We start from the raw sequence: 16935 nt of genomic DNA on the forward strand, positions 1-16935 counted from the left end.
CAGCCTCTTGGTCAGCAATTAGTTCGACCACCCTCTTACCTCTGCTTACAGTTGTCCAGGGTCACTGGGTGAGCTGGCATATCTGTGCCTCCTGTCAAGGCTTTCAAAGACTATGCTGTTTTTACTGCTCTGTGTGCCCTGTATGCTTCCAGGCAAGCAAAGATGGATGATACGGAGGACGGGGGGGTTTCAAATCTGGCTACAGTTACCGCTCTTTTCTGCCCCAGGTTACCATCCAAACCCTCTGCACCCTCCACCTCCTAGAGTTCACAATTTCCTTCTAGACCCTGCATCCCCTCCTATACCCTTTTTCCAGGCAAGAATCCTCTCTTGCATGCATACTCCCCTCCTGGACTCTGCACCCCAATACGTTGCCACAACCCCCTCCTTGACCCAAACTCCCTCCCAGACCCCACACCCTCTCCTGCACCCCAGACCCTTACCCTTAGCTTCTTTCTGCACCCCCTCCATATATAAGTCCAGCCCTTTCCCACTTACCAAAATCTTGAATTGCTCTCCTCATCAAGAATTACTACCCATGTGTGCTCAAGAGTACCTAGTGGTTCAGCTGAACCCGCGCTAGAAGGCAGGGCATGGGGGTAAGGGAGCAATCTTATTTAGGACTACATAGTGCACTTCTCTATTTGAATATATTTATTATGGGATTTAACACCATAGAGTAGACTTATGTGAATTTTTCATGTAGGAATTGGAATCTTTTGACACTTCAGTTTTTGTAATTGTTTGAATTTGTATCAGTACAGAAAATGAACAAGAAATCTGCAAAAGATCTTGTACATTTAAAGACAAGTGTAAGCCAGTAGAAAAGCCACTACATTTATTCTTGCCTTTTGATTAAACCTTATGTTTAGTACCATCTGTCATTTTTTGCTAATTTGCTAGGGTTTTTTTCCTTTTTGCTTCAATAAAACTGCTACTGACTTTCAACAGTATTCATCCTGAAGAACACTAATGTTTGCAAAACAAAGCTAATGATTGGAAAATGTCAGAAGATAGACCCAAAAGCTGTACAAAATATTTTTGTCCCAGGGATTTTTACATTTATTTGACATCATATATAGAATGTATTGTTTCCCACCAAGCAAAGTCATTTTCAAAGTAAAAATTATTTAAATAATTTCACCTTTTTTGCTTCTCTGCATGTGTGCCGATAATTTTTCTATAAATTTTAAGTCTATTTTACCTTATATTGTCATTGCATATAGATTAATGTGCAGATTTTGCTATTTAAAATTAGATTCTGCTGTTATGAGTATAAATAGTACAGTACATATTATGGAAAGAGGGGACATATAAATAGCATATACTGTAGAAAATGTATATAGCACTGGAGTATGTGAAGTGAAGGTAAAAAAAAACTAGTGTCTTCTTAAAGGAATTAGGTGGATGTGATTCCTTCAAGTAGTGATTTGGCTTTTCTTGAGAACTGTTTTAGTTTTTTCCCTTTGCATACAGATTCTTTAACCTTTGCACCACTAAGATGAAATATCTATATAATGTTCCTAATCTTATTATCTTTTTAATGTTGTCTTGGCACTTTGACTTCTTCCACATTATGACTTCCACCTCTTCACATCAGTGTGTGAATTTCTTGTGGGGGGGAGGGGATTGCTTTTATGTTTTAAACTACTCAGAATTTCCATCTGCTTTTACTTGACTTGTGGTTGTGAAGATCATGCTTGGCCCATGGGATCTTCCAGTGTGCCGAGAGGATGTGGAATTTTGTCAGCCAGTGAAATATGTCTGGGTTTTTTTTCTCTGCAGCTTTCATATACTTCTCATCTTGTGTGGTCCCACTAAACTGAGTATATTTAACAGAACTACTCACCCTCTCTCTTCTTCTGTAAGTTACCTTCTTTTATTCAAAAGGTGTGTGCAGGAAACACGAGAGCCAAAAAATATAATCCTGGCTAAAGGAAGATACAGAGTAGCGTTATATAGAAAAGTACTCCAGGAGTTGCACATTTCTGTTCTTTGGGTGCAGCAGAACATCAGATTTCAGTTGTATACAAAAGTTAGTTGATTTGTTACATGTCAGAAAACCCCTCAAGGGTGTCTCCTGTTTTGAAATTGGTGTGCTGTATTTGTTTCCAGGCACTTCTGCAGTCAACAGTACAGAAGCAAGAAGAAGCCATTCAAAAACAGTATATAGCTGCAATTGAAAAACACTCATATAAATGTGAGGAACTGCTGAATGCTCAGGTAATACAACCACTTGTCCACACAGCCCACAGGTTTTCATAGACTAACTAAATGAATATGTTTTGCAGAACAAAAAGCATTATGATTTTCATTCAGTTTCAGTGCATTTATTTTTCTGTTTTGTTTGTTTTGAAATAAACGTGTATAATAAAACTACCAAGTTTTCACTATAATATCTTTGAAATAACAGTAATTACGGGCAAAAAGAGATAGGAACTTAACCATAGCTCCTAAATCATTAGAGCTCAGTTGTGCATTATTACTTTCTAAATTGAATAACCAAGATCCCAGAGGAACATAGCACTAAAGAGAAGAAAGCTTGGAATGTAATATGTATTCCTTTATTAACTGTATAATTTTCTGTAGCTGCAGAGAAAATATTCAATATTTCTTAAGCCTGAATTTTATTTACTATAATGGACTGCAAGCAAAGATCAGATTTCTATGAAACAGACATCAGTAGATGTTTTCTGCAACTTATAAAATGGTCATTCTAACATGTACTGTCGATATCTATTTTTATTTCCATTTAGCCACTGCAATTAATATGGCATCAATGATTTTTGTAAGTAGGTTGTATACGCATTTACAGCTGCTGATCCATGTTACTGGTCTGACTGACTGTTTAAACTATTGGATCTTTTAATTATTGGCAAAGTCTTGCTTGAGCTTAAGTAAAATTTAAATTATAAATCAAATAAACTCCATACATTACACCAGGTATATATTTTTCAGTAGGCTAATCTTGAAAAATCATGGTAAAGTTGTTTGCATTGTAGTTACTTTTAAATCTGCTAGGAACAATTTTTTTAAATGACTAGTAATAGTTATTGTTTGTTTCATTTTTCTATGATGGTAAATTAAGACCTAAGTATAGGAAGCCCCAAACTTATGAATGGATTGTGCTCCAAAAGTTTGTTTGTAAGTCATTGTTTGGAACTTAGCACACATTTTTCCCATAGAAACAATGGTAGTTAGGTTGCCAGGCTAGCCCACAAAATAACCTTTTTAACCCATAATATGGCTGAAATATTGTATATTTGCAATTAAAATAATAGTAGAAATACTTTTTTATTTAACTTTGAATGCTGGTGCTTGAGGAAAGACAGGTTTAATTAGAGGAGGATGAGGAGATAGGTAGAGATTCTGACTTTTGGGCATCCCTGGATGCTATCCCCGTCCCCAGTGGATGCTGTGCCAGCTGCTATAGTCAACCCTATTCCCTCTCCTCACCTCCCTCCCTGTGGGCTGCACCCAGCCACTACTCACCAGCCATGTGAGCATGAGCCAGAGGACTGAGGAAGAACATAGGGCAGAAGTGCAGCTGGCAGGTGGAGAGAAGCAGTGTTTTCCCCTTCAGAGCACCACTAATCTCCAGCCATTGGCTATGTGACTGCCCCCTGCTACTTCTCACTCTCCCAGCAGCACTTGCACAGTTTGCCGCCACCTGTACCTGTTTCCTGCTTCCCCGAGGCCAGGAGCTGCCTTACCCTATGCAGCTGCATATTCTGCATATGGGTATCTGAAAATACGGGGCACCACTAGGTCTTAATGCCCACCCACCTCTTCCTATCCCCATTGTGTGGCCCTGTTTCCTCAGGAGAGAATCTAGTTAACTTAAAACAGAAAAGCCTACCAGATCTACTAACAGAACATTGATCCTGTGAAAGAGTCATGTAAGTGGGAATGCATAACGTGCATATGGCAACCCCAGTATATACTTTCCGTTTCTGAATTTACTGCGATAGTCTGTAAGACCTTAGGTTAAAAAGTTTGCTTTAAAAATATATCATTAGTATGTTGTTGAAGATTATAGAATCACATTGCTAAAAAAAAAAATCATCATTTCCTTCTGCCCCCACACTACTGTTGGGCATACGGGCACCAGTTTAATAATAATTTGTAGGGCCCTATTAATCCTAAGGACATCAGTGACTAAGGCTGTAGGTGAGCTTTTGTTTGTATGAGCAGAAGTTTGTAAGTCAGATTCTTGTAACTTGGAGTGCCTGTACAGCAAATGTACACTTGAGAAATTATATGACACTATAATACAGAAATATAAAGATAATAACTTGATATGGGTTAATTCATTCCAAAATTCTCTGAGGTATTTTACAACTATCTCTTTGTTATGACTATATCCATTGAAGAGTTTGCTAAAAGCATGTTGTCAATTTGTGTAAATAGTATAATGGACAATGAAAAGCACTTTGGAAAAATAATTATTCAACTTTGGACAGGGGCACATTGTGCAGAACTGCAGTGCGATTGAATGCATGCCGTACAGCCATGCCTAAAAATATTCTAAAATGGATTCAAATATTTGATTAAATATTTTGCCTTTTTCTGTTGCAGTATCCACAATAGTTGCAATACTGTTTTAATTTATTATTGTTGAATAGTAGGGCTAGATGAACTTCAGAAAAACTGGAAATTAGGTGAGAATAGACTTTCTTATAACATTGTTGGTACTCCTTGTTCTTCTCTGAGGAATGTCCCCCTGGGTGCTCCATCTGGAGGTGCGCCAGCACTGCTGTGCCTCTAATTGGATATTTATGACAGCAGTGCCCCTAGTTGGCTTTGCAGGCGTAATGCCGGCACGCAGCCTTTGAAATGGCTATCCCACACGCACAGCCAACCGTCTCCTCAGTTCCTCTCTGACCACCACCAGCTTTGGTCACAGCAGAACAGTCGCCTTCACATTACCTTGTTATTAGTTCATAGGTAGAGTTGATAGTTAATATTTATTAGCATAGTTGAATTCATTACTATGGTTTAGGTTAAAAAAAATCCTTTTAATTGTTTAAACCATGGTTCATTATACCGCATATATATAGTCGCTGTCCCACTGTTAAGTGACAGTTTGGAAGAGACTGTTTTACTGGGACATGCCTGGCTCATCAGTATTTAAAAAGTGAAAGATTTCTGTATCAGACAGACACTTGGAGTATGTCCGCCATTTGGGTGAGAAGCACGACATGGAACAGTGCCCTGACTGTAAGAAGCTGATAGCTAGAACAATAAAAGTGAGGAAACTCCAGCTAAAAATGATTAGCATGGAGAAAACCTCACAGTCTGCCTCAGACTCTGAACATGGCACACCACCCTAGTAGGTATCCCCTGGAGCGGCATCTGAGAAAGGGGCTCCCACCAAGTCAAGTCTTGGGGACCAGGAAAGGGTGCAAATACCAAAAAAGAGGTCCCTTTCTTCCTCAGAGTCTGTACCCCCCCAGTGAGGAAGCACTCTGAGTAAAAAAATCTGACTCCATGCTGATTCAATCTAAGGCACTTGAGAAACAGACAGCAAACGGACCCGGCATCAAGAATAGCCGTGACCGCAAGGAGAGGGCCCTTCCTCCCTTAAGCCAAGCACAAAGTCGAAACACAACAGCTCCATGCCAGCACTGACGAAAGTGCTGGCAATGCAAAAAGCAGTACCAGATCTCATCACTATGAACTGATGGGTTTTCAATCCCCTAATACAATCCCCTTTACTTCTATGCCCCCTACGCAACTCCCCTCCCCGTTCTTCTTCAAGGACCCTCTCACGAGCCCTTTCTACAAGCAGAAGTGCAACAATTGCTCAGCTTGGGGGCAATAGAGATGGTTCTTCCCAAATTCCAAGGAAGAGGGTTTTATTCCGACTACTTCCTGACTGCCAAGAAGACAGAGGGGTTGGAGGCCCATTTAGATCTCAGGGAGCTCAACAGTTTTGTACGCAACAAATAGTTGAGGATGGTGACCCTGTGGACTATTATACCTGCTCAGGATGAGGTGGACTGGTTCTCAGCTCTTGACCTTGAAGACACATACTTTCATATACTGATACATCCTGTGCACAGGAAGTTTCTCAGGTTTCTCAGGCAACACCACTACCAGTATCGAGTTCTTCCCTTCAGACTTTCCATTGCACCACAGGTAATCTCAAATATTCTAGTCATGGTCACTGCATTCCTCAGGAGGCAGGGCACCTTCATATTCCCCTACCACTATAATTGTTTTGTCAAAGGCACTTTACTCCAACAAACCCTAATCATGACAGATATGACCAGAGAGACTTTCTCTCGCATAGGTCTAATAAAAAACACTCAAAAATCCACTCTGGGGCTGTTCCAGAAAATCAAGTTTATTGGGGCATCGCTGGATGCTGTGTCATCCAGAGTCTATCTTCTCTTCATCATTTTCAAACTCTGTGTGACCTCATCAATGGAGTCTTCCACACTCCATTTACTACTGCTCATCCATGCCTTCAGATCTTGGGTCACTTGGCTGCTACCATTTTCATGGTACCCCTTGCGAGAGTACACATGCACTGCCTACAGGTGTGGATGGCATCTGTTTATCTTCCAAATTGAAACAACTTCACCAAACTCTCTCACGTCCACCATTAGTGCTGCAATCTCTGAAATGGTGGACCTTTCCACACAGCCTCCTCACTGGCATACCCTTCCACCGCCCAGACCTGTCAAGGGTAATCACAGCCCATCATTAATAGGCTGGAGTGTCCACTGCGGCATGCAGACAGTAGAGGGCAACTGGTCACATTTGGAGATGAGACTTCATATCAATATTTTGGAACTCAGGGCCATTTGCAATGCATGCATACACTTCCTTTCCCTCATTTGAGGCAGAACTACGTGTCCTCACAGGCAACACACCCTGTAATGTTTTACATTAACCGGCAGGGGGGTGCCCGATCATGCTCATTATGTGCCAAAGCAATCAAGTTCTGGAATTGGTGTCTGAAAAATGACATCAGACCAACAGTAATATATGTTCCAGGTCAACAGAAAATTACTGCAAACAAGATGAGCAGACACGACTCAGAACAGTACAAGAGGGAACTCAGTCTCAGCATCATCCTCCCTATCTTTTTGCAATGGGTTTTCTTAGTCATAGACTTATTTGTATCAGCATCCAACTGTAAGTGTTACCACTTCTGCTCCAGAACAGACTGAGGCAAGCGATATGCCTTCACCTTACCCTGGACTGCATCCCTCCTGTATGCTTTTCTTCCAACTCCCTGACTCTCCTGGATGATCAACAAGATCCTTGCAGACCAAGCAGCAGTTATCCTGATCAGAGTCCTCTTGGCCAAAACAACTGTGGTTTCCCTATCTGTATCATCTATTGATTGCCCAACTGATCCCCCTCCTCATCAATCCCACCTGCTGACCCAACATTGAGGGAAAACTCCTCACCCCAACCTGAGGGCTCTCAAGCTCACTGCATGGCTTCTTCATGATTGCAAAATGAAGAACTTACCTGTTCCTAGAGGGTACCAGTAGTAGCCAATACCCTCCATGAGGTACACCTACCAAAATAAATGGAAGCATTTTCAGGAATGGTTCAATCAACACCAATTACAACCTAATACTACCCTAATACCTCTACTGTGCTAGAATACCTGAAGAACTTCAGTGATGCAGGTCTCTCCATCAGCTCCATCTAGATCCATCTCTCATGAATCAGTAGACATCGTATCACTGTTTGCACCATCCCATTACCTAGCATTTCCTAGCATGGTTATAAAAGACACTCCCAAACTTATGTTCTCCCGTACCACCTTGGGATTTTGTACTTTGTATTTTAAACCTTGTACTTGGCATATTGACAAAGACCACCTTTTGAACCTCTGGATACTGCTTTTCCCCAATATCTAGTCAGGAATGTGGCCTTTATAGTAGCAATAACCTCTACCAGGATGTTGGGTGAAATTGCAGCCCTGATGGTGGACTTGCATTATATCATCCTCAGACCTCATCCAAAATTCCTTCCAATCATCTGATTTTCCTATTAATAAGTCCATTTATTTACCTACTTATTATACTAAATCTCACAGTTCCCCCAGAGAAGTGATGTTATAACATCTCAATGCTAGATGAGATTTTGCATTCTGTATTGATTGGACCAAGGAATTTAGACAATCCAATAGACTTTTTATCTGTATGTCTGCTTCCCACAAGAGAACAGCCATCTCCACACACCGTATATCCAAGTGGATTGCCAACTGCATATACACCACGTCCCATCTTCAGGAGAAAGACTCACCACAGAGTATTTCCATGCATTCCACTTATGCAGTGGCCACATCAATGGCCTTCCTACATAAGGTACCCCTCGTTGACATTTGTAGAGCAGACACATGGTCTTTGCATCATATCTTCACTCAACACTACACTCTGCAGCAAGGACCCATACCTGCCACCTCCTTAGTAGATGCGGTCCTTGCCTCTTCTCACAACTGACTCCAAACCCACCACTACAAGTGACAGGTACTGCTCATTACTCAACAGAAGAGAGCACCCACAGGGGCACCACTCAAAGCAGAAGTTACTCACCTTGTGCAATAACAATGATTCTTCAAGATGTGTGGCTCTGTGGGTGCTCCACTACTTTTCCCTTCCTTTCCACTAGCTGGAGGTCTGTTATAGGATTTCTAGTAGAAAAGGATCAGAGGGGAACCTGCACTGTACTTGCAGCCAATGGACAAAAATAGCCTTTTCCTCCGTTCTGTGTTTTAACCTTTGTAATTAGTTAAAAAAGAAGCAAGAGGGAAGAGAAGGATACAAGAGAAGTAAAGGGAAAGAACAAATTAAAATAAGAGAGAAGAAGAAAAAAGAAGAGGAGAAACAATGCCTAGTTCTCCAGGATTTAAAAAGTGCAACGCATGTCACAACCCCCTGTCTCTCTGACGGGCACTCAGCCTGTATTTGCTGCCTGAGGTACTTGCACGTTTCCCAGAAATGCACTTACTGCTGCAGCTTCACAGCCAGAGCTGAGAGAGACAAAAAACTGAGGCTGAGGATGCTTCTTTCCATAAAGACTTTGTCGTAGGAGCCAATAAGACCTCATCTTCAGAAGCCACAACCAATCAAGGCAGCCAAGAAATGGCTTGCTTCCCCCTTGCCCAGGGACTTGACAAAAAGGAAGGTCTCACCAGCGAGATTCCTGACAGCCATACCTCCTCCCAGATTTATTAGGGGAGACAGGCTGTCTACCTTCAGTACCACAGCAAGATGCACCCCTCCCGGCACAGATTCCAAGTTCTGCCATCAGCCACAATCACTGGCACCTACTCAGGCAACACCATCATTGCTGGCACCAGCATCATTATTGCTAGCACTAACATCTTTGCCACTACTACCGGTTCCACTTCCCGTGGTATTGCTCTACAAGATCGGTGCAGTGGAACCTTATGCACCTAAACAGATTTGACTGCAGCACCCCAGAACTGATCAGACTGTAACCACCTCATCATGCCATCCCCAGAGCCAGAACAACTTCACCAGCACCACACTCACTGCTGTTCAGTACCAGTGCCTGAGCCCCCCAGATCTCCAGTAATCTTGGTGCACAGCAGACTTGACTCTGAATACCAGAGGAGCCATTTTTTCTTCACAATACTTCCCCCCTATAGTATTGCATTCATCTTGGAAGTGAAATAAGGCTCGAAACCTACAGCAGCCTCTTTGGTATGGCCAATGGCCCTTCCACCCAACCCTGTGCCATGTAGTGCCTCCTATTGGATCCATGAGTAGAATATAGGCACCATTTCACTGTGCCATCCAACCCAGCTAAGAAACCCCCACCTGCCTCACCCCCTTCTCCCAGACTCATCCCCTTACTCCTTGAAAATCAGGAGGAGGGGGAGAACCAGCCCAGGAAGATGAACCAGAGTCTCAGTATTCTGGCACCTTCCCCCTGAACAATTCTTCCTGCTCATCAGATAAGGCAATAATCCCCTCTGACTCATCCCTCTCTGATGGCCTCAAGAAGTTTCAAGACTTCTTCAAGAAGGTAGCTACTAGTCAGGAGATCCCCCTTCAAGAGGTCTAGGACAAACAACAAACACCAAAAACTATTAAAAATCCTCCAACCTATGCTGCCTGCCAAAATAGCATTGCCCATTGATGAGACCATCATGGAGGCCTCTGATGAGATTACCATAGTTTCATCAGGTCCAACCATTATGGTCTTCGACTGCTTGAAGCTCATCGGGCACCTGCCCACAACCACATATGTGGTGCAGTACACCCACCTTGCATATGTGTTGCCTCCAACACTAGCTCACCACCCTTCCCATCATCCATTCCACAGGACAGTTTTGCTACCAAGCAATGTTACCTCACTACGATGGTGGATTGTTCCAAACAACCTCATGACCAGCATCCCGTTTCAGCCCAGGATAATTAGTTAACCGTTTACATGTTTATGCTGAGACATCCTACTTGACAGAGAGGCACTACACTTACAAAGGAATTTAAAGAGGTTTTAGATGGCAGCTTTGTAGGCAGCTGATTCTTCTGTTGCAGTATCAGTGAAATTCTGACCTGTTCTAATTAACAGGAAGAATTAGACCCATGCAAAAATTATTCAGAAAAAGCTATGAAAACTTTCCATTATTTAATAGATATCCAAACTATAGGTTTGTTCTAGAACAGGAAAAGGAGACTGAGGCAGTAGTCTTCAATGCCTTTTTGTCTAGCATTTAAAATTGAAGCTATGGATTTTGAAATAAAATTATTTATTTGTAAAGAAGGATGTGTGTTCATTGGCCGAGCGTGCTGTGAAACATTTTGGAAATACAATAATAGAAGATGGGATGGTTTCATTTAAAATTTTATCAGTTTTTAATGGGTTAGAGAGGCAGCTGTGTTGTCTGTTTCAGCATAAATAGTGAGTCTGGTGGCACTTGAATAGATTTGTTAGTCTTTAAAGTGCCACTGGACTTCTTGTTGTTTTTAACATTTTAAAAATATCCTTTGTAGATGATTCAGCATCATAAACATACTTTAAGCACATATGGGTTCAGTTGGTCAAAACTTTGTAACAGACTACACTTGAAAAAAAAACCCAAATTGCTAGAAAAACTTGAACAACAAATAGTCTTGAAGCACCTTAAAAACTAACAAAATATGTAGATGGTATCATGACCTTTCATGGGCACAACCCGCTTCTTCAGCTTATTGGTATTTAAGAGCAGATACAAAAGTGCTATGCTTAGCTAGTTGGTCTTCTGGAGACTCCATTATTGAGTTCTTATATTCTAATTACAAAACAGAATGGTTTTGTTTATTTGGGTTAGTGGTTTCATTTAGGCAATATGTGCTACTTATGTTTGCAGAGTTATGTTTATAAAATAAAACACAAAGTGGGTGTTTGATGTTTTATTTAAAAAAATAACAATCCTTTTGTAGATTCCTCCTTGCTTATTTTTCTGTTATTATTTTTCAAGCTGGAATAAACCACATCAACCTGCAGTTTTAACTTCTCCTTATATTAGGGCTACTCAACAAGCGGCCCACAGGCCACATGTGTTCCATGGCCAGCCCACTTGTTTGGGCCCACTGTGCAGTTTGGGTTTATGTGGGGCTTAACACACAGCCTGCGGATGGGAGCCAAAACAAAAAAAGTAGTCGATATAATGGTCTTCTGTTGATATGCATTTTGGTAGTTAAATTCATGGACAGTCATTGCTCATTAAAAGTGCTGTCATTTGGGTGGAAATTGGTAAAAATTGAATTATATTAATATCAACAGAATTGACTTAAATGAGGCCTGTGTGTTGTGTTGTCTTGCCTTAATCTTTGTATTTATGCCCATCAGAGTGACAAGATATTTGCATATATTTACATATATATTTGCATGTACAGTAAACTTCTGATAATCCGGCATCTAGGATCCAGGGGGTGCTGGATTATCAAATATGCCAGACTGTCGGAAGGGGGGGGGGCTATGAGGTGTCTGGGGTGGGGTGGTCAGTTTCAGCAGCAGAGCAGGTAGAGTGCTGCCGGGTTAGTCCGGTAGCGCTGACCCTTGGCGCGGCAAGACCAACCTGGCAGCACCCCTGCTGCTCTTGGGGACGCCTGGGGCAGAGCAGCGGGGGTGCTGCCAGGTTGGTCCCGCAGCGCCGCTCCTCGGCACTACTGGACCAACCCGGCAGCATCCCAGCTTCTCTTCCCCAGGTGTCCCCAAGTCAGCCGCTACTGATACTGATCAGCGGCTGACTCCAGGAAGCCCGAGGCAGAGCTGCTCTGCCCCTGGCTTCCTGGAGTCAGCCGCTGGTCAGTTTCAGCAGCGGCTGACTCGGGGACACCTGGGGTGCTGCCAGGTTGGTCCCGCAGCCCCGAGGGGCAGCGCTACAGGACCTACCCGGCAGCACTCCAGCTGCTCTGCCCCCAGCTTCCCCGATTCAGCCGCTGGTCAGTTTTAGCAGCGGCTGAATCGGGGAAGCTGGGGGCAGAGCAGCTCCAGTGGTCCAGCTGCCTGGAACACTTCCGGGTTCCTGATGGTGCCGGACCATCAGGAGTGCCGGACCATCAGATGCCGGACCATCGGATTTTTACTGTATATGCAACCACACTTACATTGCAGCGCTCGGCATGTGCTATGAAGTATTTCATGCCATCTGAAAGCATGGACTTTCTCTACCTGCACCCTCAACTAAACTCCTTAGTGGTTGATGCTTCCAATCGAAGGTCCAAGAACCCAAAACACATACACAGGACAAGGACCACAAATGCCTGGATGTGTTTGGGAGAAAAGTGTACTCTTCATCAATCCTCCGGCTACGCATAGCTAACTATACAGCACTGCTTGCAAATCATGATTTTGACAATTATACAAAATTAAAAGAACTCATGCACAATCTTGCAAAGGATAGAAGACCTGTCCTCAAGGCAATCATTAAGGTGGGTCACTCTGTATCCCATATGGTACTGCAAATGGCCCTGCGGCTATGTCCAGTGCAACATCCGTGGTGATGAGATGTTCATCTTGGCTGCAAGCAGCAGGAGTCCCTAAGGCCTTCCAGGCCGAAGTAGAGGACCTGCCATTCAATAAAGCAAAATTGTTTGCTGCAGGTACCGATGAAGCACTACATTCCAGCAAAGATTAGCTCACTACTCTTTGCACATTGGGGATGTATACTCCCCTTTACCGAAGAAAGTGCTACACACCCTATCAAAGAAACAGGGACACAACCTTCACTAGACAACTCCAACACCGACTCTTGAGCAAAAATACTTCAGACCTCGAAACCAACGAAAGAGAGCCCCAAACCACTGCTCTTCTGCGACCTAGGCCTTGAGGCAGCAAGTTTGAAAATTTGGTTGAGGGTCTGCCCAACCTCCCCCCAATTACAGTATCAGGTGAGCACAATATATTTCATGACCGCTTGTGCCCCTTCTACGATCAGTGGGCAGCAATCACTAGAAATCATCACCTGTGGTTATTCTATCATTTTCACAGCAATTCCTCCAACCTCCCCACCCTCTCTTTCCCTCTTCAGGGACTCATCTCACAAGTCTCTGCTCCGCCAGAAGGTTTTACACCTCAAAACAGGCGCTGTAGAGCGGGTCTCCGAAAAATACAAAGTTAGGAGGTTTTATTTGAACTACTTTCTCACTGAAAATAGAGATCAGAGATGCCTATTATCTTGTACCTGCACCAATTAAATATCTTTGAGGTAACACTTCAAAGTGGTCTCACACACCACAATAATTCCAGCACTGGGCAGGGGTGACTGGGCAGGGGCGATACCATGCTTCTCACTTGGTGGGGGAGGGCATCTATTATATGCCTTTCCATCCATTCCTCTCATTCCCAGAGTCCTCTGGAAGATACAGACGGATGAGGCCCGGGTGATCTTAATAGCCCCAGCCTGGTTCACATGTCTTTATCACCTGTCTCCCAGAACCAGGGATCAGTACTTCACCTCCAATCACAAATGCTGCACCTGATGGCATGGTACCTATCTGGTTCTTGGGAGCAGAGCAACAGTGCTCCCAAGAAGTAAAAAGTGTTTTTCTGCATAGCATGAGACAAATGACACACAAGACTTACCTATACAGGTGGCACCGGTTTGCACAGTGGTGCTTACACAGGACACTTGAATCATCCAGGGTGCCGCTCCACCAAGTACTGGAGTACATCATGCACTTGAAACAACAAAATGTGTCAATTTCATCACTCCGGGTGCACATGGTCACCATTACAGTGCTCTACCTTCCCATTGATGGGGTTTCCATATTTGCTCACCCCATCTCAAAAAGTTTCTGTAAGGGCCTACAGAACCTTAACCCACCTCAAAAACCCATACCCCCACGTGGGACTTAGAATTGGTCCTACACTCACTCAGAAGATCACCCTTCGAACCAATGCCAACCGTACCACTTACCTTTCTTATCATGAAAATGTTGTTCCTTCTGGTGATCACTTCTGTAAGGTGGGTCAGCAAAGTTACAGCTCTCACGTCCTCACCTCCATACATGACCTTTCACAAGCACAAGGTCATCCTGCATCCATACCCGTCCTTACCCAAAGTAAATTCAGAATTCCATATCAATGAACCAATAATCCTTCCCACTTTCCACCCAAAACCACATCATTCCAGAGAAGAAGCCATACTACACACTCTGGATGTCAGAAGGACTCAGTCCTTTCGATCATCCCAGAGACTGATGGTTTCCCTGGCCGAGAGGTCCAAAGGAAAACCACTGTATTTCCATCACTTATCAAGGCTTATAACATCGTGCGTTATTGCATGCTACTCGCTCCAGAAAAGGGAATTACCATTGAATCCAAAGACCCTCTCTACCACAGCTATAGCAACATCAGTTGCTTTCTTAAAGGGAGTCTCCCTCTAGAAAATACACAGAGCAGCGACATGGTCATCTAATCACACCTTCATAAAGCATTGTGTTCAGTCATGCTCCACAACAGATAGAGCAGTAGCCAGCGCAGTTCTCTCCACAATCTGTAGCAATTGATTGAAGCCCACTGTCCATCTCAATGGGCACTGCTACACGGTCACCAACTATGGAGCACCCACAGGGACATCACTTGAAGAAGAAAGAGAAGTTACTCATCTCATGTAGTAACAATTGATCTTCGAGATGTGTCCCCCTGTGGGTGCTCCATTACCCACCCTCGTCCCCACTTCTTCGGGCAATAATAGCAGCTCATGAGGGAGTCATAGAAGAAACTGAGGAGAAGCAGGCTGCATGTGCTACTTCAAAGGCGGGAACGCTGCTCTCTGCTTGCGCATGTGCAGCCCGCTCAGTCACTGCTATCAAAGCCTTCAGTCTGTGGTGCCAGGACTAACCTGACACCAGCTGTAGAGCACCCACAGGGACACACATCTCAAAGAACAATAGTCACTTCACAAAGTGAGTAACTTGTCTATCTGCTGTTGGTATTGAGGTTTTTCACTTTGTTCTACACTTTCATTATAACTAAGTATGAGGAGTATGAACCTTGGGAAACAGAATGAGTCACAGACTATGATGTCACACCCTACCTAATCCTTGGTTCAGATCCAATGCAGGTCAGTGATATAAATGAGTATTTTTGCCACTTAACAGGTGTTTGGTGCTTTATGTGAAATTAGTTGGTGTTAGTCCAATTCCTGGCTGGTACATCTCCACATACAACACGGTCCTCTAATTTACAGTATTTTGTAGTGTTAAAATATGTATTACTAATTCTTATGGATGGAAGTTAGTTATGTCTCCCCACATGCAACATAACTCTCCAGTTGTCACTGTTTTACAGTGTTAAAACTATGTCATATTAATTTCATGAACAGACATTAGTTATGCATATCTGAATTAGAATTCTGAAAACCTGGTAGAGGATGGATAATTTGTATGCTTTATAGATGATGATTCTCAGACTGAGTTATTCAAACTAATTGCTACAGACCTCTGTATTAATGGATAAAGAATAATTTTTTATTGGCAATTCCATTTATATAAGGAAAAGAATTAGTATGAAAAACTGTATCGCCTACAAAGGTATTTATAATATATTGACACCCACGTCCCTTGAACTACAAGAGTTTTATTACCAGAAAGTTTGTGGGGCACTATAGTCACAAAATAGATTTATTTAAAATAAGAAATGTTAATTTATTGAATGTATTTAACCAAGGAACATCAGAGTTATCAAAGGTGTTTGTGTTCTATCAAAAGCTGTAAAACATTTAAGTTGTATTGAGAAGCTAAACTGAAATTATATCTTTAAGGCAAACACAACGAAAATTTAATCCTGAATAGCCACAAATTTAAGTGCTTGATTAAAAGTGCACCAAGGAACACAACTAATAATCTAGAGTCATTCTAACTTTATAATTGAAGTGCTAATAAACAAGTGCTAATATAGAGGTTACAGATTCATATAGCTGTTTCATCCTTCTGGTGGATGCCAGCTGAAACAGTTGGGAAACAGATTAATTTACATAACATTATATAGCTGAGAGATGGGCTAGATGATTGAATTGGTTTTAAAATATATCAGATAATGTGGAGAGCTGTTTGCATGTAGCAAAGCAAATTACAAAACGGTCATTTGTGTGAAAAAAATAAGTTGCTGATACTGGTATTTCAGCCTGAGATGGAACACCACACTCTGCAAAGCTAACCAGTAAGATTAACCAAAGTTAACCCTGAGAAAATAGAGGGACCCTGACAGACCTTTTAAAAAGAAAAAAAAATACAAAATTCATTAAACTATGGATGTCAACACTAGAGACCATAGAAGGATGTTCTAATCAGGTATCCATTGGTTGCTTCATATTTGGTAGTTTGCAAGTGGTATTGGGAGGTCCTAAGACATTTGTAGTTTTACATTCTTTGACTTCTGGAAACAACCACCTAATAATGATGTGTATTTTACAAATAGGATGCCATGGAAAAGATGTCCTGTTTA

General features: G+C 42.4%; 1 protein-coding gene across 12 annotated transcripts in view; it reads left to right on the forward strand.

The window, feature by feature from the left end:
- The window catches only part of CCDC91 (coiled-coil domain containing 91), a 519220-nt gene that overhangs the window by 182956 nt on the left and 319329 nt on the right, over positions 1-16935 (forward strand). For 10 of the 12 annotated variants that reach the window (XM_075901340.1, XM_075901312.1, XM_075901346.1 and 7 more), the window contains one exon: positions 2116-2223. The exons of the other annotated variants lie outside the window; for them this stretch is intronic. In XM_075901340.1, the coding sequence (XP_075757455.1) occupies positions 2116-2223 (108 nt within the window). The remainder of the gene's footprint in view (positions 1-2115; positions 2224-16935) is intronic. 12 annotated transcript variants of the gene reach the window in all.

This window comes from Pelodiscus sinensis, chromosome 1 (genome assembly GCF_049634645.1).
Source record: "Pelodiscus sinensis isolate JC-2024 chromosome 1, ASM4963464v1, whole genome shotgun sequence".
NCBI lineage: Eukaryota > Metazoa > Chordata > Testudines > Trionychidae > Pelodiscus > Pelodiscus sinensis.